Source organism: Pecten maximus, chromosome 7, assembly GCF_902652985.1.
Source record: "Pecten maximus chromosome 7, xPecMax1.1, whole genome shotgun sequence".
Classification (NCBI taxonomy): domain Eukaryota; kingdom Metazoa; phylum Mollusca; class Bivalvia; order Pectinida; family Pectinidae; genus Pecten; species Pecten maximus.
The window spans coordinates 11067720-11095358 of NC_047021.1; the positions used below are offsets into that span (position 1 = coordinate 11067720).

At 40.4% G+C, this 27639-nt stretch overlaps 1 protein-coding gene across 1 annotated transcript; it reads right to left on the reverse strand.

Annotated features, from left to right (window-relative positions):
* Positions 1-1863: 1863 nt before the first annotated feature.
* LOC117331588 (alpha-L-fucosidase-like) lies at positions 1864-27639 on the reverse strand. Its single transcript, XM_033890394.1, has 8 exons — positions 27253-27639; positions 23072-23178; positions 21624-21754; positions 21381-21514; positions 20717-20814; positions 15296-15428; positions 5075-5245; positions 1864-4701 (listed from the first exon to the last, which is right to left on the reverse strand). Exons 1-8 carry the CDS (start codon positions 27606-27608, stop codon positions 4440-4442), a joined length of 1392 nt encoding a protein of 463 aa, XP_033746285.1. The 5' UTR covers positions 27609-27639; the 3' UTR covers positions 1864-4439.

A 27639-nucleotide genomic window follows, 5' to 3' on the forward strand; every position in this document is an offset into this window, starting at 1 on the left:
GGCGCGTTCGAATGAAACGCACACATCGTGTTCGTCTAGATTTGCACACGCCTCGATATTATATCAATATTTTTTTTTTCACGCGCTTTTTAAGTTAACATTTTTTTTATAAACGGACACGTGATCTACTTTTGACTAATCAGAAGAAAGTTAACACCACTACACAATAACATCAATAATCATCAATGGAATAACCATTTTCAATTACAAATTAGATTATCATTCACAATAACAAGGCCCAAAGGGCCTGAATCGCTCACCAGCTATCCAGTGATCCTTTCTATACCTAACCATAATAAAGAACAAGTGTATCGGATATGAAATTTAGGGGTCTCGCAATTATTTGAAAAGGTGTCTTTTGAATGTTTTAGCCAATTTTACTTTTTCAAAATCAAGTTATGGTCAATGTCATTCATTTGAACAAACTTGGTAGTCCTTCACCCCAGCATGATACAGACCCAATATCAACTCCCTGGCCCTCTTGGTTAATGAGAACAACTCGTTTAAAGATTTTAGCCTGTTCGACCCCAGTGACCTTGAATGTCTGCCAAGGTCCTTCATTTGAACAAACTTGGTAGTCTTTCACCCCAGCATGCTACAGACCCAATATCAACTCCCTGGACCTCTTGGTTAATGAGAACAAGTCGCTTAAAGATTTTAGCCTGTTCGACCCCTGTAACCTTAAATGTCAGCCAGGGTCATTCATTTGAACACATTTTTGGTAACCTTTCACCCCAGCATGATACAAACTAAATATCAAGTATCTGGGCATCTTCGTTATTGAGAACAAGTCATTTAAAGATTTTAGCCTATTCGACCCCTGTAACCTTAAATGTCAGTCAAGGTCATTCATTTGAAAACATTTGGAAACCCTTCACCCAAGCATAAAACAGACCTAATAGCATCTCCCTGTGACTCTTGGTTATTGAGAACGGACGGACGACGGACATCGCACCACGGCATAAGCTCACTTGCCCTTGGGACAGATGAGCTAAAATGGAATTTCTCTTCACATCTATAACAGATATAATTATATTTCACAATTATAAATAAAATAATTCTCCACAATTACGAATTGAATTACCCTTCACAACCATAAATTGAATTATTCTTCACAATTACAAATGGAACTAGAAATTGTCATAGAGAATTTGACGGGCTTTTCGCCAACTTAGCAAAAAAGACCTGAAGGCTTCATGTGTCCAAGCGTAAAGACATGTTTTGGATATTTTAAGTTTCAAATAAAGCGAGCATCAGATATATCACGTGTCAACAAATGAGTTGGAAGAGGGGAAATAAATCGTACATGTCTCGTTGAAGATTTTACGAGTGTGAAAAATGACAGCTCTTTGGTGGCCATTGTTCCCTAACATCCCTACCAATTTTCACCTCAGTGGCACCAGTGAAATTGGAGAAGTTTAAAATGTGTTTTTCAAGACGGCGACTATGATAGCCATCTTGGATTTCGGACCGACCCGAGAATAACAACACTTGGCCAGGATCATCTTGGGATCATTTCAAGCAAAAGTCTGAGCTAAATTTCACTGGTTGAACTTGAGAAGAAGATCATAATAGATTTTGGACCGACCTGAGAATGACAGGATTAAGTCAGAACTATCTTCAGAATCATTTCAGGCAAGTCTCTTACTGCTGGGATTTGAGAAGTTTAAAATGCAATTCGTCTGTATTGTCGGCATTTCCAAAAGATTCAAAGGGAAATATTAAAAATGGTGTACTATGTTAACGGCAAATGTTACCCAAAAACCAAAGACATGAAATCATTGGAATGGCATACTGCATATATCTATGAAACAATTTTTTTCAAAAATGTTTAAAAATGAAGATTTTCTAAAAATTCACGAACTTGAATCCTTAGCGAGCTTTTTAATTACACATATTTTCAATTTACATATAACGGGGAAAAGTTAGATAGGTTAATTTTATACAAATAATATCAAATACATAAGCTCTGTACATTCCATGATATATCTCTACTTTGCATAGTTACCAATGGTATTGCCCTTTTCAAATATAAATTACATTTTCCTTCACAATTACAAATGCAATTGTCTCTCACAAGTATAAATATTGCTATCGTTCAAAATTATAAATGAAATAATTATAATTATAATTATAAATCACAATTACAAATGCGGTTAGCTTTCACAATTAAAAATGAACTATCCTTCACAATTGCAAATGTAATTCTCTTTCATAATTACAAATATAGCTATCTTTCACAATCTTAAATGGAATTACTTTTCACAATTACAAATGGAATTATTCTTCACAATCATAAATAAAATTATTCTTCATAATTCAAAGTAAAATTATTCTTCATAATTCAAAGTAAAATTATTCTTCATAATTCAAAATAAAATTATTCTTCACAATTGTGAATTATATTTTCCTTCACAATCAAGAATGGAACTATCCTTCACCATTGCAAATGTAATTGTCTTTCACAATTACAAATATAGCTATCATTCACAACTTTAAATAGAATTACTCTTGACAATTACAAATGGAATTATTCTTCAGAATCATAAATAGAATTATTATTCATAATTCAAAATGGAATTATTCTTCACAATTGTGAATGATATTTTCCTTCACAATCAAGAATGGAACTATCCTTCACAATAACAAAAGCGATTGTCTTTGACAATAATAAATAGTTATCGTTAACAAATATAAATGGAATCATTTTTCACAATTAAAAATGGAACTATCCTTCACAACAATAATATCGCTATCCATTACAATCATAAATGGAATTCTTCTTCACAATTATCAAAGGAAATATTCTTCATAATTATGAACGGAGTACATGTTTTCAAAATAACAAATATCACTATATTTCTGAATTATAAATCTATCTATCCTGCATAATCATCAATGAAGCTACCCTTTACAATTATAAAGTAATCTTAACCAACTGCATATTTCGCAAACTTTTAATTAAACATGGAATTATCCCTTACAATTAAACATTTAAACTAGTGTGTTACATATAACAAAGCTTTACAAGAACAAAACGCAATAGGTTTAATATAAAAAAACAAACCAAATATACAGTGTGCAAATAATCATATCAAATTATGAGCAGCTTTTTTGGAATAACACAATAAACGATGCCCGAACACATCAAAAACATTATCAAACGTAACAACACGTCGCGAGATAGTTTAATGTAAATTCAATTTGTTAACACTATGTGCCCTTAATAATCAACCGCCTATCAAGCGATGTTTTACTATGCAACTGCATGATACAATTTTAGCTTTCAAAATCGTACAATAAATATAATTTCATAGCACAAAATGGATTTTATTCCGGAGTATGCTTTCATCAGTTCTACCTTTCATCTTCGTAATTCTAAGGAATGTGATGGTATATTATTTCTATTTACAATTAAACTGAACTGACTGCGATAAGTAGTAGATGTGTTTTAACTCTCTAAATACCCGTTTGAAATGACTAATGTTGGGAAATTTGAGAATCCTAAATCATATTGTTATTCTTTGTTTAACTGGTATACTTTATAAATCTGCGTATGGGTGAAAAGAAGCAAATGAACGGTCATATTGTGGTTATAGCATTAACAGTATGGGGCCTACAGGTATATATGGCAGGTTCGGTACAGCAATGGCTCACAAATGACAGATACCTATAACTATAGATATGACTGTATATCATCAATTAGAGTTTAACAAGACTACATATAATATAAGGATATGTAGCCCTTATCACAGACAGATTGATGGTAAGACCGTATAGTAAATACTATGTAGAATACGTAATTACTCTGTAGAATACATTCAGCGCATTTCAATTGGACTATGATGCATAATGTACTTACAGTTATGCTAAGTGGACTTGTTCAGTGTCATTTGATTTTAGGAGTTTATTTTGATTTTACGAATTTATTTTGCTTTGAAAAAACACCAACAATGTTAAAATTTTACTGATTGCCCAAACGTCTTGCTGTCCATTATTGATAAATATCAATCTGTTTTGAGTTATATATAGTATATACAAACTGTATACGTGGTGCCTGTCTTTACAGTATTGACTTGTCATGCTACAGTAAGATATTTGTTTTCGAGCAGTCTCTTGGGTATCAGTGATCAGCGGATAGACATCAACCCGACTGATGTACGTTGTACATAGTTCTGATACCATACATATCCTGTCCGTATACGATACGTACATATAACCTTCCTTGTTACACTATATTGCATTAAGTAAGGGTCACATTGATTACAAATAGTTTGACTTTCTAAAAGGAAAGCTGGCTGTTAGGACACCATTTAATGGGACTGTTTGAAAACGAATTTGAACTGATAGATTGATCCCAGACAACAGCCATGGACAAATGCAGGTAGCCTGGTAATCTATATTGTAATTAATATCAGAAAACTATTGATGTCTTACACTTATTGGTTTTTCAGTCCATACAATGAAAAGACCCAACCCCAGGAGTAGGGCGTTGCTTTTGTGACGGTAGACACTGAGATGTTCATACCACCCTGTGGCCCCGTGGTCCAGGGGAACTTATACACTGTTCCCTGAAGGGTGACCTGGCAGTAGGAAGGGTCCCCGGGGATAGGGGCGCCAAGGTACAGGAAGCCGGACTCCGGCAATTTCTGGACAAAGGCGTAAACAATGGTCACCATGCTGATCTTCTTGGCAGTGTACCTGGAATAGGAAAGGATACACAGTCATTTATATATATATATATATGTAATGTGAATCAAATGACATAACTTATATCGGAACAGGTAATATGCTATTCGCCAGTCAAGTATTTTCACTTCAAGATAAATAAGACTGATGTCAAAGACAGAGATATTTTGATCAAAATTACCCTAAAAGGATATATAAGTCACAACAAAGTCACTTATGTTGATAATTACTCACTACAGAGACAGCTTGCCACTAAACTATTTAAGCAAATTTCTGTTAGCAACGCCAATGCTGTTTATAGTTTATGTTGGAGTTGAATTACGGTTTCGTTTGCACGTCGTGTTTTGCTTGTTGTTTTTAATAATCATTGAAAGTGTTAACATACCAAACTCCTGGGGTATGGGTGTCATTCTGGAAGTGCCAAGGCTTAGCGTCGTATACGGCATCAGCATTGACCGTGAGCCATTCTCCCATCTGTAGGAGTCGCTCCTCAAATACAGGCGGGATGGTTCCGTCCGACGTGGGCCCAATGTTTACCAACAGGTTACCACCGCAACTATAAACACAGGGGGCGTGTTACAGTGAGACACTGGGCCAATACATGTAGCAATATGTATCAAGGGAAGTAACTCCTCAAAAGATCAAACCGCTCGAACTGTCGACATATACTTTACGGTTCGTGATAGCCCTGTTCTATACAAAGAAAATGTTTGAATTTTTCAGTGAGTGCTCACAATTGGCTACGTATTGTAGTTGTGGCATGAATAATTGTAAAATATTTAAATTAGTTTAGGTAGGCATTTGCTCGTCCACCTGAATGATAGCCTGGTTGTTAATTGGTATAGCTAATTATCCTCATGGTCACGTCTCTGACGTTTTGTGGGGCCGTGAAGTATACATAGTTCACATACCTTACTAAGCTATTGTTTAGACCCTTCTGTAGTACGGAAATCAACCCTGAACATTTCCTACTGAGGTGGCTATTTGACTCGGACGTCCTCATTTATCGGTTTGACCGGTTCAATTAGACCAAGAAATAGTCCATATATTCCAATTATTCACTTAAACATGTAAAACATTACATTACACAAAAGAGTAGTGATGACAGAAGGTCCGCTACAATAGATCAAAGCGTGGAGGCCACTCATAGATGCGATGCACGAGGGATTGAAATACAGAAAAAAAAGCAAATATTATAAATATAGAATGGCCATGTGATAAGAAGACATTTTATTGTTTTTTAAGTGTATTCATGAATGTATTGCTGATGACTATCCTATGTCATTTTAGGGAATTTCATTTACTTAAAAAAGGCTGTGGTTGCGTTAAAGTTAAAGTGATGAACGGCGAGGAATTACGTTTTTAAACCTCACTTGAATTGTTTCTTGATAAACCACATTGCGATTCCTAAATAACTCTCCCAGTTTATTTTGGTTCCTAAGCTCTTGAAACGAATTCAAATTACCTTTTTTTTTCTCTCTCCGTGTAATTACATGTACTGGTCTGTATCCTGATTAGAGATCTGACAACATTCGTTAGAAGAAACTCGTCTGGGAAATTTAATTTGTTCCCAATGAATTCGTCAACCTTATCTATTCCGGTGACTTGTTGAATTGGACGATCATTTAATAAACTTTGTGCAAGCATTTCACTATCGACTGATATAAAACATGTAACCTCTGTATTGCTGTCGGAACCCGTTGCGGAAGCAAGTAAACGTTAGGTTTCGCCTCATAATCATTTCAACCTACAAGTCCTCTGTGTGGCCTATTTCTCAGAAATGACGAACCAATCGGAAGTATTCTACTTTCATTTTCAGTACCGAATGTAAAAACAATCGGAGATTTCACTTATCGATTTCCAATTGGAAAATCCGAGACTAAAAACAGTATCCGACGGCCAAAGGCCATTTTTAACAACCCAAGAGCTCGAGGTGATTTTCAAATGTCGCATCAACTAGTGTGAACAAGTGTTCTCCCCTCGCACAAACCCGTAACCAATCGTAATACTTCGCACAAAAAGAAGTTCGAAATACTCAGGGATAAAACAGGTCATTGTGTACGAGTTAAGCTGCTTTTTTTTCTTCTTTTTTTCTCTCTATGATTTACATAAATTCAACAAATGTCTTCAAACATATAAAAGCGAGAATCATATTACTTAATCACAAACAAATACTTCGCGGAAGAAGACAAGGTTGTCTAGTATATTGTTAACATTTTTGGGAAGATTTATTTCCGGTCCAATCCTGAACTCATCGGGATTTATCCTTGAAATAAGCGACTATTTGATTCCCTCGAGAGTTCCGAATGAATTTATTCTAGCGAAATTTGGCGATGACCGCTTAAGGTTGCTGTTTCACAGCACCTAAAAATATTCACGGCTTGTTGATTTCAGCCAGAATTCCGTACCACAGAAGTTGAACAATTCCCTCTTTACGATATATACATTGTAATAAAGTGGAATTCTCAACCGGGAAACTATGGAAAAGATAATTCGATTATTTTCTGTTTGCTCTCCTGAGGAATTACAACCTTGTTGTGTTACCTGTACATATGTGGACCTTGAGTTTAGAATTTATGCAAAGTAACTGTTCATAAAAGAATGCCACTAATATTTATAAAATGGTGCGTTAGAAAAGGTCATACAATGAAGAACAGCTGTCACAAAATCCGTAACATGACATTTACACAACAATCAACATAATATTATAAATATTATAATCCTTCACATCCGTTAATATACTATCATGTCGCTAAATCAGTGGATACATAATTACCTATCGATCTTGTACCGTAGGAAACATAATTACCTATTGATCTTGTACCGGTGGATACATAATTACCTATCGATCTTGTACCGGTGGATACATAATTACCTATCGATCTTGTACCGGTGGATACATAATTACCTATCGATCTTGTACCGGTGGATACATAATTACCTATTGATATTGTACCGGTGGATACATAATTACCTATTGATATTGTACCGGTGGATACATAATTACCTATCGATCTTGTACCGGTGGATACATAATTACCTATCGATCTTGTACCGGTGGATACATAATTACCTATTGATATTGTACCGGTGGATACATAATTACCTATCGATCTTGTACCGGTGGATACATAATTACCTATCGATCTTGTACCATTCGGAACATAATTACCTATCGATCTTGTACCATTCGGAACATAATTACCTATTGATATTGTACCGGTGGAAACATACTGGTACCATACCTACCCTACTGGTACACTACCTTACCCTAATGGTACCCTACCTTACCTACTGGTACCCTACATACCCTACAGATAACCTACCTACCCTACTAGTACCCTACCTTACCCTAATGGTACCCTACCTTACCTACTGGTACCCTACCTACCCTACAGGTAACCTACCTACCCTACAGGTAACCTACCTACCCTACTGGTACCTTACCTTACCTACTGGTACCCTACCTACCCTACTGGTACCCTACCTTACCTACTGGTACCCTACCTTACCCTACTGGTACCCTACCTTACCTACTGGTACCCTACCTTACCCTACTGGTACCCTACCTTACCCTACTGGTACCCTACCTTACCCTACTTGTACCCTACCTTACCCTACTGGTACCCTACCTTACCTACTGGTACCCTACCTACCCTACTGGTACTCTACCTTACCCTACTGGTACCCTACCTTACCCTACTAGTACCCTACCTTACCCTACTGGTACCCTACCTTACCCTACTGGTACCCTACTTACCTACTGGTACTCTACCTTACCTACTGGTACTCTACCTACCCTACTGGTACCCTACCTTACCCTACTGGTACCCTACCTTACCCTACTGGTACCCTACCTTACCCTACTGGTACCCTACCTTACCCTACTGGTACCCTACCTTACCCTACCTTACCCTACTGGTACCCTACCTTACCTACTGGTACTCTACCTTACCTACTGGTACCCTACCTTACCCTACTGGTACCCTACCTTACCTACTGGTACCCTACCTACCCTACTGGTACCCTACCTTACCCTACTGGTACCCTACCTTACCTACTGGTACCCTACCTTACCTACTGGTACTCTACCTACCCTACTGGTACCCTACCTTACCCTACTGGTACCCTACCTTACCTACTGGTACCCTACCTTACCTACTGGTACCCTACCTTACCCACTGGTACCCTACCTTACCTGCTGGTACCCTACCTTACCTGCTGCTACCCTACCTTACCCTACTGGTACCATACCTTACCCTACTGGTACCCTACCTTACTTACTGGTACCCTACCTTACCTACTGGTACCCTGCCTACTCTACTGGTACCCTACCTTACCCTACTGGTACCATACCTTACCTACTGGTACCCTACCTTACCTACTGGTACCCTACCTTACCCTACTGGTACCCTACCTTACTCTACTGGTACCCTACCTACCCTACTGGTACCCTACCTTACCCTACTGGTACATTACCTACCCTACTGGTACCCTACCTTACTCTACTGGTACCCTACCTTACCCTACTGGTACCCTACCTTACCCTACTGGTACCCTACCTACTCTACTGGTACCCTACCTTACCCTACTGGTACCCTACCTTACCCTACTGGTACCCTACCTTACCCTACTGGTACCATACCTTACCCTACTGGTACCCTACCTTACCCTACTGGTACCCTACCTTACCTACTGGTACCCTACCTTACCCTACTGGTACCCTACTGGTACCCTACCTACTCTACTGGTACCCTACCTTACTCTACTGGTACCCTACCTTACTCTACTGGTACCCTACCTTACCCTACTGGTACCCTACCTTACCTACTGCTACCCTACCTACCGTACTGCTACCCTACCTTACCCTACTGGTACCCTACCTTACCTACTGGTACCCTACTGGTACCCTAACTTACCCTAATGGTACCCTACCTTACCCTACTGGTACCATACCTTACCCTAATGGTACCCTACCTACCCTACTGGTACCTTACCTACCCTACTGGTACCCTACCTTACCTACTGGTACCCTACCTTACCCTACTGGTACCCTACCTTACCCTACTGGTACCATACCTTACCCTACTGGTACCCTACCTTACCCTACTGGTACCCTACCTTACCTACTGGTACCCTACCTTACCCTACTGGTACCATACCTTACCCTACTGGTACGAGATCTTACCCTACCTTACCCTACTGGAACACTACCTTACCCTACTGGAACTCTACCTTACCCTACTGGTACCATACCTTACCCTACTGGTACCCTACCTTACCTACTGTTACCATACCTTACCCTACTGGTCCCCTACCTACCCTACTGGTACCCTACCTTACTCTACTGGTACCCTACCTTACCCACTGGTACCCTACCTTACCCTACTGGTACCCTACCTTACCTACTGGTACCCTACCTACCCTACTGGTACCTTACCTACCCTACTGGTACCCTACCTTACCTACTGGTACCCTACCTTACCCTACTGGTACACTACCTAACCTACTGTTACCCTACCTAGCCTACAGGTAACCTACATACCCTACAGATAACCTACCTACCCTACTAGTACCCTACCTTACCCTAATGGTACCCTACCTTACCTACTGGTACCCTACCTACCCTACAGGTAACCTACCTACCCTACAGGTAACCTACCTACCCTACTGGTACCTTACCTTACCTACTGGTACCCTACCTACCCTACTGGTACCCTACCTTACCTACTGGTACCCTACCTTACCCTACTGGTACCCTACCTTACCTACTGGTACCCTACCTTACCCTACTGGTACCCTACCTTACCCTACTGGTACCCTACCTTACCCTACTTGTACCCTACCTTACCCTACTGGTACCCTACCTTACCTACTGGTACCCTACCTACCCTACTGGTACTCTACCTTACCCTACTGGTACCCTACCTTACCCTACTGGTACCCTACCTTACCCTACTGGTACCCTACCTTACCCTACCTTACCCTACTGGTACCCTACTTACCTACTGGTACTCTACCTTACCTACTGGTACTCTACCTACCCTACTGGTACCCTACCTTACCCTACTGGTACCCTACCTTACCCTACTGGTACCCTACCTTACCCTACTGGTACCCTACCTTACCCTACTGGTACCCTACCTTACCCTACCTTACCCTACTGGTACCCTACCTTACCTACTGGTACTCTACCTTACCTACTGGTACCCTACCTTACCCTACTGGTACCCTACCTTACCTACTGGTACCCTACCTACCCTACTGGTACCCTACCTTACCCTACTGGTACCCTACCTTACCTACTGGTACCCTACCTTACCTACTGGTACTCTACCTACCCTACTGGTACCCTACCTTACCCTACTGGTACCCTACCTTACCTACTGGTACCCTACCTTACCCTACTGGTACCCTACCTTACCTGCTGCTACCCTACCTTACCCTACTGGTACCCTACCTACCCTACTGGTACCCTACCTTACCTGCTGGTACCCTACCTTACCTGCTGGTACCCTACCTTACCCTACTGGTACCCTACCTACCCTACTGGTACCCTACCTTACCTACTGGTACCCTACCTTACCTACTGGTACCCTACCTTACCCTACTGGTACCATACCTTACCTACTGGTACCCTACCTTACCTACTGGTACCCTACCTTACCCTACTGGTACCCTACCTTACTCTACTGGTACCCTACCTACCCTACTGGTACCCTACCTTACCCTACTGGTACATTACCTACCCTACTGGTACCCTACCTTACTCTACTGGTACCCTACCTTACCCTACTGGTACCCTACCTTACCCTACTGGTACCCTACCTACTCTACTGGTACCCTACCTTACCCTACTGGTACCCTACCTTACCCTACTGGTACCCTACCTTACCCTACTGGTACCATACCTTACCCTACTGGTACCCTACCTTACCCTACTGGTACCCTACCTTACCTACTGGTACCCTACCTTACCCTACTGGTACCCTACTGGTACCCTACCTACTCTACTGGTACCCTACCTTACTCTACTGGTACCCTACCTTACTCTACTGGTACCCTACCTTACCCTACTGGTACCCTACCTTACCTACTGCTACCCTACCTACCGTACTGCTACCCTACCTTACCCTACTGGTACCCTACCTTACCTACTGGTACCCTACTGGTACCCTAACTTACCCTAATGGTACCCTACCTTACCCTACTGGTACCATACCTTACCCTAATGGTACCCTACCTACCCTACTGGTACCTTACCTACCCTACTGGTACCCTACCTTACCTACTGGTACCCTACCTTACCCTACTGGTACCCTACCTTACCCTACTGGTACCCTACCTACCCTACTGGTACCCTACCTTACCTACTGGTACCCTACCTTACCTACTGGTACCCTACCTTACCCTACTGGTACCATACCTTACCTACTGGTACCCTACCTTACCTACTGGTACCCTACCTTACCCTACTGGTACCCTACCTTACTCTACTGGTACCCTACCTACCCTACTGGTACCCTACCTTACCCTACTGGTACATTACCTACCCTACTGGTACCCTACCTTACTCTACTGGTACCCTACCTTACCCTACTGGTACCCTACCTTACCCTACTGGTACCCTACCTACCCTACTGGTACCCTACCTTACCCTACTGGTACCCTACCTTACCCTACTGGTACCCTACCTTACCCTACTGGTACCATACCTTACCCTACTGGTACCCTACCTTACCCTACTGGTACCCTACCTTACCTACTGGTACCCTACCTTACCCTACTGGTACCCTACTGGTACCCTACCTACTCTACTGGTACCCTACCTTACTCTACTGGTACCCTACCTTACTCTACTGGTACCCTACCTTACCCTACTGGTACCCTACCTTACCTACTGCTACCCTACCTACCGTACTGCTACCCTACCTTACCCTACTGGTACCCTACCTTACCTACTGGTACCCTACTGGTACCCTAACTTACCCTAATGGTACCCTACCTTACCCTACTGGTACCATACCTTACCCTAATGGTACCCTACCTACCCTACTGGTACCTTACCTACCCTACTGGTACCCTACCTTACCTACTGGTACCCTACCTTACCCTACTGGTACCCTACCTTACCCTACTGGTACCATACCTTACCCTACTGGTACCCTACCTTACCCTACTGGTACCCTACCTTACCTACTGGTACCCTACCTTACCCTACTGGTACCATACCTTACCCTACTGGTACGAGATCTTACCCTACCTTACCCTACTGGAACACTACCTTACCCTACTGGAACTCTACCTTACCCTACTGGTACCATACCTTACCCTACTGGTACCCTACCTTACCTACTGTTACCATACCTTACCCTACTGGTCCCCTACCTACCCTACTGGTACCCTACCTTACTCTACTGGTACCCTACCTTACCCACTGGTACCCTACCTTACCCTACTGGTACCCTACCTTACCTACTGGTACCCTACCTACCCTACTGGTACCTTACCTACCCTACTGGTACCCTACCTTACCTACTGGTACCCTACCTTACCCTACTGGTACCCTACCTTACCCTACTGGTACCATACCTTACCCTACTGGTACCATACCTTACCCTACTGGTACCCTACCTTACCTACTGGTACCCTACCTTACCCTACTGGTACCATACCTTACCCTACTGGTACGAGATCTTACCCTACCTTACCCTACTGGAACACTACCTTACCCTACTGGAACTCTACCTTACCCTACTGGTACCATACCTTACCCTACTGGTACCCTACCTTACCTACTGTTACCATACCTTACCCTACTGGTCCCCTACCTACCCTACTGGTACCCTACCTTACTCTACTGGTACCCTACCTTACCCACTGGTACCCTACCTTACCCTACTGGTACCCTACCTTACCTACTGGTACCCTACCTTACCTACTGGTACCCTACCTTACCTACTGGTAACCTACCTTACCCTACTGGAACTCTACCTTACCCTACTGGAACACTACCTTACTCTACTGGTACCCTACCTTACCTACTGGAACACTACCTTACTCTACTGGTCCCCTACCTTACCCTACTGGTACCCTACCTTACCGTACTGGTACCCTACCTTACCCTACTGTTACCAGATCTTACTCTACCTTACCCTACTGGAACTCTACCTTACCCTACTGGAACACTACCTTACTCTACTGGTACCCTACCTTACCTACTGGAACACTTCCTTATCCTACTGGAACTCGACCTTAACCTACTGGAACACTACCTTACTCTACTGGTACCCTACCTTATCCTTCTGTTACCAGATCTTACTCAAATGGTACCCTACCTTACCTACTGGAACACTACCTTACCCTACTGGAACTCTACCTTACCCTACTGGTACCCTACCTTACCCTACTGTTACCAGATCTTACCCTACCTTACCCTACTGGAACTCTACCTTACCCTACTGGTACCCTACCTTACCTACTGATACCCTACCTTACCCTACTGGTACCCTACCTTACCCTACTGGTACCCTACCTTACCCTACTGGTACCCTACCTTACCCTACTGGTACCCTACCTTACCCTACTGGTACCCTACCTTAACCTACTGGTCCCCTACCTTACCCTACTGTTACCAGATTTTACCCTACCTTACCCTACTGGAACTCTACCTTACCCTACTGGTTCTCTACCTTACCCTACTGGTACCCTACCTTAACCTACTGGTCCCCTACCTTACCCTACTGTTACCAGATCTTACCCTACCTTTCCCTACTGGTACCCTACCTTACCCTACTGGAACTCTACCTTACCCTACTGGAACACTACCTTACTCTACTGGTACCCTACCTTACCCTACTGGTACCCTACCTTACCCTACTGGAACTCTACCTTACCCTACTGGTACCCTACCTTACCCTACTGGTACCCTACCTACCCTACTGGTACCCTACCTTACCCTAATGGTACACTACCTACCCTACTGGTACCCTACCTTACCCACTGGTACCCTACCTTACCTACTGGTACCCTACCTTACCCTACTGGTACTCTACCTTACCCTACTGGTACCCTACCTTACCTACTGGTACCCTACCTTACCTACTGGTACCCTACCTTACCCTACTGGTACCCTACCTTACCAACTGGTACCCTACCTACCCTACTTGTACCCTACCTTACCCTACTGGTACCCTAACTTGCCCTACTGGTACCCTACCTTACCCTACTGGTACCCTTCCTTACCCTACTGGTACCCTACCTACCCTACTGGTACCCTACCTTACCCTACTGGTACCCTACCTTACCTACTGGTACCCTACCTTACCCTACTGGTACCCTACCTTACCTACTGGTACCCTACCTTACCTACTGGTACCCTACCTTACCTACTGGTACCCTGCCTACCCTACTGGTACCCTACCTTACCTACTGGTACCCTACCTTACCCTTCTGGTACCCTACCTTACCTACTGGTACCCTACCTACCCTACTGGTACCCTACCTTACCTACTGGTACCCTACCTTACCCTACTGGTACCTTACCTACCCTACTGGTACCCTACCTTACCCTACCGGTACCCTACCTACCCTACTGGTACCCTACCTTATCGTTTCCGACAGTGTTGCTATAAGTTCCTTTATGGTTAACACATCTGATAGATCCATGTTGCTCCGGTATCCCCAAGACTTCCGGTCCAGCGTCATGGCATTTTCCCACTTATGCTTCTGAAGGACACCTGGTAAGGAAGCATATATTTATTTACGTTTCTGATTATTTTGTATGTCTTATCGGCGAGTATATCATTTGCATGTTTTCAAATTTGAATATTCAAAACAAATCTGAGTCGGAATTGCCTTTATTTAGAATTGACATTGATACACAAAAACATCAGGACTATCAATTCTGAGTAACAAAAGGGAATGATCAAATCAAGAACCTATATAGTTTTTGAATTATGTGATTAACCATTGTTTGCCAATGCATATTTCGCTGGTGATAAGTGTCACCAAAACATGATATATATTTCCAATCAGTGGACAAACATCTGGTCTAGGGAGCCTGAAGTTGGTTCCGAGTTCCGAGTTCCGTTTAAGAAAAACTGAAATACTATGTATTAGCTTGATTGGATTTGGTCCCAGTTCCGAGTTCTGTTTAAGAAAAACTGAAATACTATGTATTAGCTTTATTGGTTTTGGTCCCAGTTCCGAGTTCTGTTTAAGAAAAACTGAAATACTATGTATTAGCTTTATTGGTTTTGGTCCCAGTTCCGAGTTTTGTAAGTGTACAGTCATCTCCTTCGCGACTGTGTACAGTTACTCGCATCACATGCTAGTAACCTGTCATGTGATTTTTACTATGTCAGGTTACTCGCATCACATGCTAGTAACCCGTCATGTGATTTTTACTATGTCAGGCTACTCGCATCACATGCTAGTAACCTGTCATGTGATTTTTACAATGTCAGGTTACTCGCATCACATGCTAGTAACCCGTCATGTGATTTTTACTATGTCAGGTTACTCGCATCACATAAATGCGAGTAACGTGACGGCTGATATCGGCCATCGTAGAAATACTATGTATTAGCTTGATTGGTTTTGGTCCAGTTCCGAGTTCCGTTTAAGATAAACGGAACTTGGAACCAGTTCCGAGTTCCGTTTAAGAAAAACTGAAATACTATGTATTAGCTTTATTGGTTTTGGTCCCAGTTCCGAGTTCTGTTTAAGAAAAACTGAAATACTATGTATTAGCTTGATTGGTTTTGGTCCAGTTCCGAGTTCCGTTTAAGATAAACGGAACTTGGAACCAGTTCCGAGTTCCGTTTAAGAAAAACTGAAATACTATGTATTAGCTTTATTGGTTTTGGTCCCAGTTCCGAGTTCCGTTTAAGAAAAACGGAACTGCAATGTATTAGCTTGACGAGTTTTGGTCCCAGTTACGCTGACTATGCTGAAAATCTTGAAAAACAAAATAAATAAAATTTATTTTTTTTAAACGGAGACGATTTGTTAACAAGAATACAAGTTATCGCACGGAAACAAACGTATGAATAAATTTAATATTTTCAGTAGCAGATCATGTGAGCTCTGACTTACAAAACTAAAATGCAATCCCAAGCACCCCCTCCTCGCGGGAACAAAGCAATATGTCTCTCCGAAACTTACGGGGCGACATAATTAATGGTTATCATTTATTCGATTTATTTATATGAATAATTCCATTATTGATATCATTAATTCAAGGAATAAAGTAATATCAATAGGAATTGTTGATGTAATTTATTCATTAAATGATATAAATTAGAATTCATGATATCGTTAAATCATTTAATGATACCATATATTCGAATTAGTGATATCACAAATTGTAGATTTAATCTAATCAATTAGTCTAATCATTGACAGCGAATAACAAGGAAGGCCTTTGGCAACAGCTCCTTAGAAGTTTCCTGCTACCCCGCGTATTTCTATGTTTCCAGGTGCCAATGAAAGAACTCTTCAATATTATTAAATGAAATTGTATTTTTTTTATTTGTGTTGAATAAAACTTCAGTAATACCGATTAAAAATTTTTCCCAGTCGTCGTATAGACATTTCACCTCAAAAGTAGAAGCCATATTGAAAAACAAAATGGTGTATGAAATATACTTTGCAGTTATTGCTTTGCTTGTGTACTTTAACTTCACACATATAGATACATTAACTACAAATAAAAACTCATATCTCCCTCCATGGACCCACATTTCGCGATATCTAGAAAGCTGCTTTAACAAACTATTTGTAATTTACGAAAGGGTAAAAAAAAAGAAATGTACCATGAACGAAAACTGCGTTGTAACATTCTCTCTTGGAGGTTACAACGCAACAATTTCTCGTAATTTTACAACACCAGTCGTGTTGTTATCCTTAAACGGAACTCGGAACTGGTTCCCAGTTCCGTTTTACTTAAACGGAACTCGGAACTGGTTTCTAGTTTCGTTTTTCTTCAACGGAACTGAAAACTAGGACCAAGTCCCTTAAAATTCATACGTGCCTGATAAATGACTTTGCATCCATTTGACACATGTAGTTTTTCTTCCCCAGATTCGGGTCTCATATTGAGATAAAGTACATAGAATATTTTCTTAAACGGAACTCGGAACTGGTTCCTAATTTCGTTTTTCTTCAACGACTGAAAACTAGGACCAAGTCCCTTAAAATTCATACGTGAATGATAAATGACTTTGCACCCATTTGACACATGTAGTTTTTCTTCTTCAGATTCGGGTCTCATATTGAGATAAAGTACATAGAATATTTTCTTAAACGGAACTCGGAACTGAGACCAAAACCAATAAAGCTTATACATAGTATTTCAGTTTTTCTTAAACGGAACTCGGAACTGGGACCTTAATCAATAAAGCTAATTCATAGTATTTCAGTTTTTCTTAAACGGAACTCGGAACTGGTTCCGAGTTCCGTTTATCTTAAACGGAACTCGGAACTGGTTCCTAGTTCCGTTTTACTTAAACGGAACTCGGAACTGGTTCCTAGTTCCGTTTTACTTAAACGGAACTGAAAACTAGGACCAAGTCCCTTAAAATTCATACGTGAATGATAAATGACTTTGCACCCATTTGACAAATGTAGTTTTTCTTCAGATTCGGGTCTCATATTGAGATAAAGTACATAGAATATTTTCTTAAACGGAACTCGGAACTGGCTAATACATAGTATTTCAGTTTTTCTTAAACGGAACTCGGAACTGGGACCAAAACTCGTAAACCTAATACATTGCAGTTCCGTTTTTCTTAAACGGAACTCGGAACTGGGACCAAAACCAATAAAGCTAATACATAGTATTTCAGTTTTTCTTAAATGGAACTCGGAACTGGGACCAAAACCAATATTCTTAAACGGAACTCGGAACTGGTTCCGAGTTCCGTTTATCTTAAACGGAACTCGGAACTGGGACCAAAACCAATAAAGCTTATACATAGTATTTCAGTTTTTCTTAAACGGAACTCGGAACTGGGACCTTAATCAATAAAGCTAATACATAGTATTTCAGTTTTTCTTAAACGGAACTCGGAACTGGGACCTTAATCAATAAAGCTAATTTATAGTATTTCAGTTTTTCTTAAACGGAACTCGGAACTGGGACCTTAATCAATAAAGCTAATTTGTAGTATTTCAGTTTTTCTTAAACGGAACTCGGCACTGGTTCCGAGTTCCGTTTATCTTAAACGGAACTCGGAACTGGGACCTTAATCAATAAAGCTAATACATGTACATAGTATTTCAGTTTTTCTTAAACGGAACTCGGAACTGGTTCCGAGTTCCGTTTATCTTAAACGGAACTCGGAACTGGTTCCTAGTTCCGTTTTACTTAAACGGAACTCGGAACTGGTTCCTAGTTCCGTTTTACTTAAACGGAACTGAAAACTAGGACCAAGTCCCTTAAAATTCATACGTGAATGATAAATGACTTTGCACCCATTTGACAAATGTAGTTTTTCTTCAGATTCGGGTCTCATATTGAGATAAAGTACATAGAATATTTTCTTAAACGGAACTCGGAACTGGCTAATACATAGTATTTCAGTTTTTCTTAAACGGAACTCGGAACTGGGACCAAAACTCGTAAACCTAATACATTGCAGTTCCGTTTTTCTTAAACGGAACTCGGAACTGGGACCAAAACCAATAAAGCTAATACATAGTATTTCAGTTTTTCTTAAATGGAACTCGGAAGTGGGACCAAAACCAATATTCTTAAACGGAACTCGGAACTGGTTCCGAGTTCCGTTTATCTTAAACGGAACTCGGAACTGGGACCAAAACCAATAAAGCTTATACATAGTATTTCAGTTTTTCTTAAACGGAACTCGGAACTGGGACCTTAATCAATAAAGCTAATACATAGTATTTCAGTTTTTCTTAAACGGAACTCGGAACTGGGACCTTAATCAATAAAGCTAATTTATAGTATTTCAGTTTTTCTTAAACGGAACTCGGAACTGGGACCTTAATCAATAAAGCTAATTTGTAGTATTTCAGTTTTTCTTAAACGGAACTCGGCACTGGTTCCGAGTTCCGTTTATCTTAAACGGAACTCGGAACTGGGACCTTAATCAATAAAGCTAATACATGTACATAGTATTTCAGTTTTTCTTAAACGGAACTCGGAACTGAGACCTTAATCAATAAAGCTAATTTGTAGTATTTCAGTTTTTCTTAAACGGAACTCGGAACTGGTTCCGAGTTCCGTTTTACTTAAACGGAACTCGGAACTCGGAACTCGGAACCAACTTCAGGCTCCCTCTGGGCTATTGATACCAGTCAATGAAATACTCTGTTGCAAGCACATGAATAGAGTGTATTGGAATGTACTGGGGATAGTTTTGTTTAAAAGAGGAACACAGGCACATTGTATCTGTTAAAGTAAACTACATTATCCAAAAAAAACTTAGGTCTTATAGGTACGAGTAGACATTCAACTATAACATAGGACTTAAAAGCAACGTCCCTCAGGCTTGATGTAGACAACCGTGAACGTGATGGCTGTTCCACGTGACTGTGTGTGGACATGCAATGATGGTCTAAAGTTGATTATATTCTTGACTTGAGATTGATGATGTAAAACCATTCACAAGAGACTATATTGCATCCATGTCAATTTCTGTTATTCTACATGAGCTGTCTCCTACCGGCTTTTTACTCTCATTTACTCCATTATATATATTTAACCTGCTTTATCTTTATGTCGATTTATGAGTCTGTAAGGAAGGTGATATATCTCTCTACAAGTGTATTAAAGTTCTTGTTTGTTGGTGCAATGAGTCGTACATATGCACTAGCCAGACAGGTGCCCGGTATGTATTAGGAATGAACTACCTTATATGTGTTCTACCAACGTAGACTCAATAAACACACAGTGGAAGCCATACAGTATGCCCCTGACGTACAGACAATGTTACAGTGTATGTACAGGCTTATCAGTGTACTTATCTAGATAGTATATCTATTGGCATTACTTGTATACCTGGATCGTAGCGGTCAGCGCAGGTGAAATAACCGCCATGTTTACACATGACTCCACTTCCCCACCGGTCATTGGTCAAAACATTGTCCTTCACGGGGCTAAAATATAAGTTAAATGAACATATATCATATTCACGGGACTAAAACACAATTTGTTTTATCCGTTAATTTGATATCCTTTCACATGGAGAAACTTGTATATTCAATATACTTTACGAAATACACAGATTTTCGGACACATGTACTGGACGTTGTTAGATATCAAATAACTTCTTTGTGTTTGGACGACCTCAGGATGGCCATGCAGGCCAGGAACTGGGTAGATAGAGATGGGTTGAGGTGACATGCTAGTTGGGTTACAGGGGTGTTAGGTAGTACCTATCGTTGTACACCCAGGCCAGGAATTGGGTACAGAGAGAAGGGTTGACGTAGCGTACTACATTTTGTAGGTGGGTTACAGGGGTGGTAGGTAGTACCTATCGTTGTACAGCCAGGCCAGGAATTGGGTACAGAGAGAAGGGTTGACGTAGCGTACTACATTTTGTAGGTGGGTTACAGAGGTGTTAGGTAGTACCTATCGTTGTACAGCCAGGCAAGGAATTGGGTACATAGAGATGGGTTGACGGAACGTATAAGTGGGATCACAGGGGTGGTGTAGGTAGTACCTATCGTTGTACAGCCAGGCCAGGAATTGGGTGGAGTTCCAGTAAGTGTCCGGTGCCTCCCAGTCCCCGTCCGACCAGATCAGATCCGGTTTGTATCTGTTCACAATTTCGTATAGTTCGGGTAGAGTCTTCGCCTGCGTGTTACAGAACAACAACATAGAAACCAATGCTTTCATCAAACTAAGATGTTTTTTTTAATAAACTGTCTGTCGTTTATTTTTAAGATAAAGGATTGAGACATACCCTGACGAAGTCCTGGGTCTTGAACTTGCTTGCCTTGTCCGCAAGGTACATTGGATTGAACCATTCGAACAGGGAATGATAAAGTCCGAAAAACATGGAGGTTTTATTTCTGACGGCGTTGGCTAGCTCACCTAGAGGAGAGGAATCACAAAAAAAACGCAAGTATATAAACATAATTCAGTTTTATTAAAATTTTACTTTGGACGGTCAACAAAGCACTTGGAATATGCTAGTTTATTGCATTTTTGCCAGTGAAATATAGAAATTTATCAAACTAGAAAAACTTATATTTTCACTGCGGCAATGAGCAGTGAAATTATAAGATTTTGCAGTGAAAATATAAGTTTTGCCGTGAAAATATAAGTTGTTTTTTATTTAGACCAATCGGAGCGAACCTTTGTATTCACCTCATTGAAACTTGCCGATTTTTCCAATCGAAGCGAAGATAGATAAATTGGTTATTTTGCTATATTTCTGCAATATTCACACTAGTTTTTGACAAAACACTCACTTGATGTTAGCTATTCATGCACAGATTCTCCGATAACAGCAAAAAACGCTTAAATTGCGTTCGTCAGTCCTTTCAAAGGTTCGCCGTCAAGTTGACGTGGAGTAACGTCACAAAGAGATGACATCATGAATTATTTTTCTGATTTCCGCACTTTTTGACACTTTTATAGTTCGATATTTTTAATTTTGTTTTTAAGTTTATAAAATGCAATAAACAGAAAAATGAATGGTTTCCTGTTAAATATAACATATATTTCCCGAGTATGACAGAATATTTAGATATTTTTCTCTCGTGCTTTGCACTCGTGAAAATATCGATATTATGTCGTACTCGTGAAATATATGTTATATTAAACGGGAAACCATTCCATATCCTCTATATACTGATTGTAAGTAATGTGTTATCCCCTTGGTATCTTTACGTTCCGACATACCAGATACCGTCACTTCTTGTGAGAGCATTGTCCAACAAGTTGTCGTTTCGCTCGTAGTCTTAAATCATTTCTAAAGTGCGGGAGTCATCTATCGTTATTTCAATTACTGACGACTAACATATCAGGAAGCAATGGAATTAGAATACTCATATTTTAAATATAATCCTCCATCATTATTCTTTTAACAGATATATAATTTTGCACAATTTTGAATCAAAATATACATGTAGGATTAGGTCGTTGTTAACAAAAGTACCTTCACACAGCATTTTTATGATTGACATTCAGACAAGAGTGCCGTGGTAAGCATTTTCACAACATAGCCACCAAAACAAGCAGTATATATCTAGGAACTAACATTTGACGCTACTAAAAAGTGTAATAAAGGGAATTATAGGGAATGGTGTATTGCATTTTTGCTCTGTTACACTGATGAGCTAGTGGCCTAAAGTTATGAATAAATCTTGAACCTGGATGTAAATTATTGCGCAAGCCGAAACTTACCGACCAGATCCCGTTTTGGCCCAACGTCCATGGCGTTCCAGTTCCAAGAATGTTCAGATGGCCACATGGTGTAGCCCTCGTGGTGTTTAGAGGTCAAAACGACATACCTAAAACAAGGAAATTAACTATAAAGGTCAAGTACGTGAATAACAAATCTATGAATATGAAAAGGATATAGGATGTACCCGGAAATTAGATACTTATTGAGGTTTTACGTCTTATACGTACATGTGGAGACGGTATCTATAAATGCCGAGATAACTCAAGCTTTCAGTGCTATCACATTGAAATACCATAACCTCTCCGGTCAGACTAAATACTAATAACCCCTGATCTCCGGTCCGACTAAATACTAATAACCCCTGATCTCCGGTCAGACTAAATACTAATAACCCCTGATCTCCGGTCAGACTAAATACTAATAACCCCTGATCTCCGGTCAGACTAAATACTAATAACCCCTGATCTCCGGTCAGACTAAATACTAATAACCCCTGATCTCCGGTCAGACTAAATACTAATAACCCCTGATCTCCGGTCAGACTAAATACTAATAACCTCTGATCTCCGGTCAGACTAAATACTAATAACCCCTGATCTCCGGTCAGACTAAATACTAATAACCCCTGATCTCCGGTCAGACTAAATACTAATAACCTCTGATCTCCGGTCAGACTAAATACTAATAACCCCTGATCTCCGGTCAGACTAAATACTAATAACCTCTGATCTCCAGTCACATTAAATACTAATAACCTCTGATCTCCGGTCAGACTAAATACTAATAACCCCTGATCTCCGGTCAGACTAAATACTAATAACCTCTGATCTCCGGTCAGACTAAATACTAATAACCCCTGATCTCCGGTCAGACTAAATACTAATAACCCCTGATCTCCGGTCAGACTAAATACTAATAACCCCTGATCTCCGGTCAGACTAAATACTAATAACCCCTGATCTCCGGTCAGACTTAATACTAATAACCCCTGATCTCCGGTCAGACTAAATACTAATAACCCCTGATCTCCGGTCAGACTAAATACTAATAACCCCTGATCTCCGGTCAGACTAAATACTAATAACCTCTGATCTCCGGTCACATTAAATATTTATAACCCCTGATCTCCGGTCACATTAAATAGTAATAACCTCTGATCTCCGGTCACATTAAATACTAATAACCCCTGATCTCCGGTCAGACTAAATACTAATAACCCCTGATCTCCGGTCAGACTAAATACTAATAACCTCTGATCTCCGGTCAGACTAAATACTAATAACCCCTGATCTCCGGTCTCATTAAATACTAATAACCTCTGATCTCCGGTCAGACTAAATACTAATAACCCCTGATCTCCGGTCAGACTAAATACTAATAACCTCTGATCTCCGGTCACATTAAATACTAATAACCCCTGATCTCCGGTCACATTAAATATTTATAACCTGTGATCTCCGGTCACATTAAATATTTATAACCTCTGATCTGCGGTCACATTAAATACTTATAACCTCTGATCTCCCGTCACATTAAATACTTATAACCTCTGATCTCCGGTCACATTAAATACTTATAACCTCTGATCTCCGGTCACATTAAATATTTATACCCTCTGATCTCCGGTCAGACTAAATACTAATAACCTCTGATCTCCGGTCAGACTAAATACTAATAACCTCTGATCTCCGGTCACATTAAATACTTATAACCTCTGATCTCCCGTCACATTAAATACTTATAACCTCTGATCTCCGGTCACATTAAATACTTATAACCTCTGATCTCCGGTCACATTAAATATTTATACCCTCTGATCTCCGGTCAGACTAAATACTAATAACCTCTGATCTCCGGTCAGACTAAATACTAATAACCTCTGATCTCCGGTCACATTAAATACTTATAACCTCTGATCTCCCGTCACATTAAATACTTATAACCTCTGATCTCCGGTCACATTAAATACTTATAACCTCTGATCTCCGGTCACATTAAATATTTATACCCTCTGATCTCCGGTCAGACTAAATACTAATAACCTCTGATCTCCGGTCACATTAAATACTAATAACCTCTGATCTGGGGTCAGACTAAATACTAATAACCCCTGATCTCCGGTCAGACTAAATACTAATAACCTCTGATCTCCGGTCAGACTAAATACTAATAACCTCTGATCTCCGGTCACATTAAATACTTATAACCTCTGATCTCCAGTCACATTAAATATTTATACCCTCTGATCTCCGGTCAGACTAAATACTAATAACCCCTGATCTCCGGTCAGACTAAATACTAATAACCTCTGATCTCCGGTCAGACTAAATACTAATAACCTCTGATCTCCGGTCACATTAAATACTTATAACCTCTGATCTCCAGTCACATTAAATATTTATACCCTCTGATCTCCGGTCAGACTAAATACTAATAACCCCTGATCTCCGGTCAGACTAAATACTTATAACCTCTGATCTCCGGTCACATTAAATACTAATAACCTCTGATCTCCCGTCACATTAAATACTTATAACCTCTGATCTCCGGTCACATTAAATACTAATAACCCCTGATCTCCGGTCACATTAAATACTAATAACCCCTGATCTCCGGTCACATTAAATATTTATACCCTCTGATCTCCGGTCACATTAAATACTTATAACCTCTGATCTCCGGTCACATTAAATACTTATAACCTCTGATCTCCAGTCACATTAAATATTTATACCCTCTGATCTCCGGTCAGACTAAATACTAATAACCTCTGATCTCCGGTCACATTAAATACTAATAACCTCTGATCTCCGGTCAGACTAAATACTAATAACCTCTGATCTCCGGTCAGACTAAATACTAATAACCTCTGATCTCCGGTCACATTAAATACTTATAACCTCTTATCTCCCGTCACATTAAATACTAATAACCTCTGATCTCCGGTCACATTAAATACTTATAACCTCTGATCTCCAGTCACATTAAATACTAATAACCTCTGATCTCCCGTCACATTAAATACTAATAACCCCTGATCTCCGGTCACATTAAATACTTATAACCTCTGATCTCCTGTCACATTAAATACTTATAACCTCTGATCTCCGGTCAGACTAAATACTTATAACCTCTGATCTCCGGTCACATTAAATACTAATAACCCCTGATCTCCGGTCACATTAAATACTAATAACCCCTGATCTCCGGTCACATTAAATACTAATAACCCCTGATCTCCGGTCACATTAAATACTTATAACCTCTGATCTCCCGTCACATTAAATATTAATAACCTCTGATCTCCGGTCACATTAAATACTTATAACCTCTGATCTCCGGTCACATTAAATACTAATAACCCCTGATCTCCGGTCACATTAAATACTAATAACCCCTGATCTCCGGTCACATTAAATACTAATAACCCCTGATCTCCGGTCAGACTAAATACTAATAACCCCTGATCTCCGGTCAGACTAAATACTAATAACCCCTGATCTCCGGTCAGACTAAATACTTATAACCTCTGATCTCCGGTTACATTAAATACTTATAACCTCTGATCTCCCGTCACATTAAATACTTATAACCTCTGATCTCCGGTCACATTAAATACTAATAACCTCTGATCTCCGGTCACATTAAATATTTATAACCTCTGATCTCCGGTCACATTAAATACTTATAACCTCTGATCTCCAGTCACATTAAATACTAATAACCTCTGATCTCCGGTCACATTAAATACTGATAATCTAGCCCGTTCTATGTAAAACTGACCGTCAGGTAATGGGCAGAATCTATATGGAAATACATTTATATTCTCAATATAAAGCCCGTATTATGAGTCTGTCACACTGTTTCAGTGGAACTGGAAGTCACAATACCAGCTTAAGCTACTCGATCTAGTGGTAAAGGTCCAATGGTCCCGGCGAACATGTCTCCTGTTTCGTAAATACACTTCAAGATCTAATTCAACAATCTAACACCCGATGAAATAGACAAAACCAAGATTTTGAATTCTAAATTCATATCTGAAATATAAACACGTGTTATAAACTGGTCACGCAGATAATTTTCTTATTTTTATGAATATACTTAATTACTCGCTATAGAAATGATACAATGGGACAGCAAACAAAATCGTTCATCACTATGGGTTACAGCATATACTTACCCCGCCCCTGACTTGTCAAGAACCTCCGCCCATTTGTTGGCGTCAAAGTTTGATGCAGTGAACTCGGGTCCGAAGTCTGGGTAGGTGAAGCCGGGAGGGTAGTTTGCCTCCATAAACTCGATACAGTCGTTATACTTAGCGCCCTGCCAGTCCCACCAGAACCATTCTGACCGGAAGGCCGGCACAGAGAATACTCCCCAGTGGATAAATACCCCAATCTTGATACCATCGTACCACGGCGGGAGGGGGCGTTTGTCAAGGGAGTCCCAATCCGGGGTGTAGCGCGTCCCGCCAACCCATCCACCCAACAGGACGGCCAGCACAACCAAACCAACCTGTTTACAAACAGGTGCCATTTTGATCTGGCGTCACATGACTTGTGTGCTC

What these genes read in the sequence shown, in the direction of transcription:
- LOC117331588 (XM_033890394.1), bottom strand. Translation starts at nt 27,608, where the DNA reads ATGGCACCTGTTTGTAAACAGGTTGGTTTGGTTGTGCTGGCCGTCCTG. An exon ending in GCCAAAACGGGATCTGGTCG is followed by an intron (nt 21,755 to 23,071) that starts GTAAGTTTCGGC and finishes CCTCTCCTCTAG; the next exon opens with GTGAGCTAGCCAACGCCGTC. An exon ending in ACCCATACCCCAGGAGTTTG is followed by an intron (nt 4,702 to 5,074) that starts GTATGTTAACAC and finishes TTCCTATTCCAG; the next exon opens with GTACACTGCCAAGAAGATCA.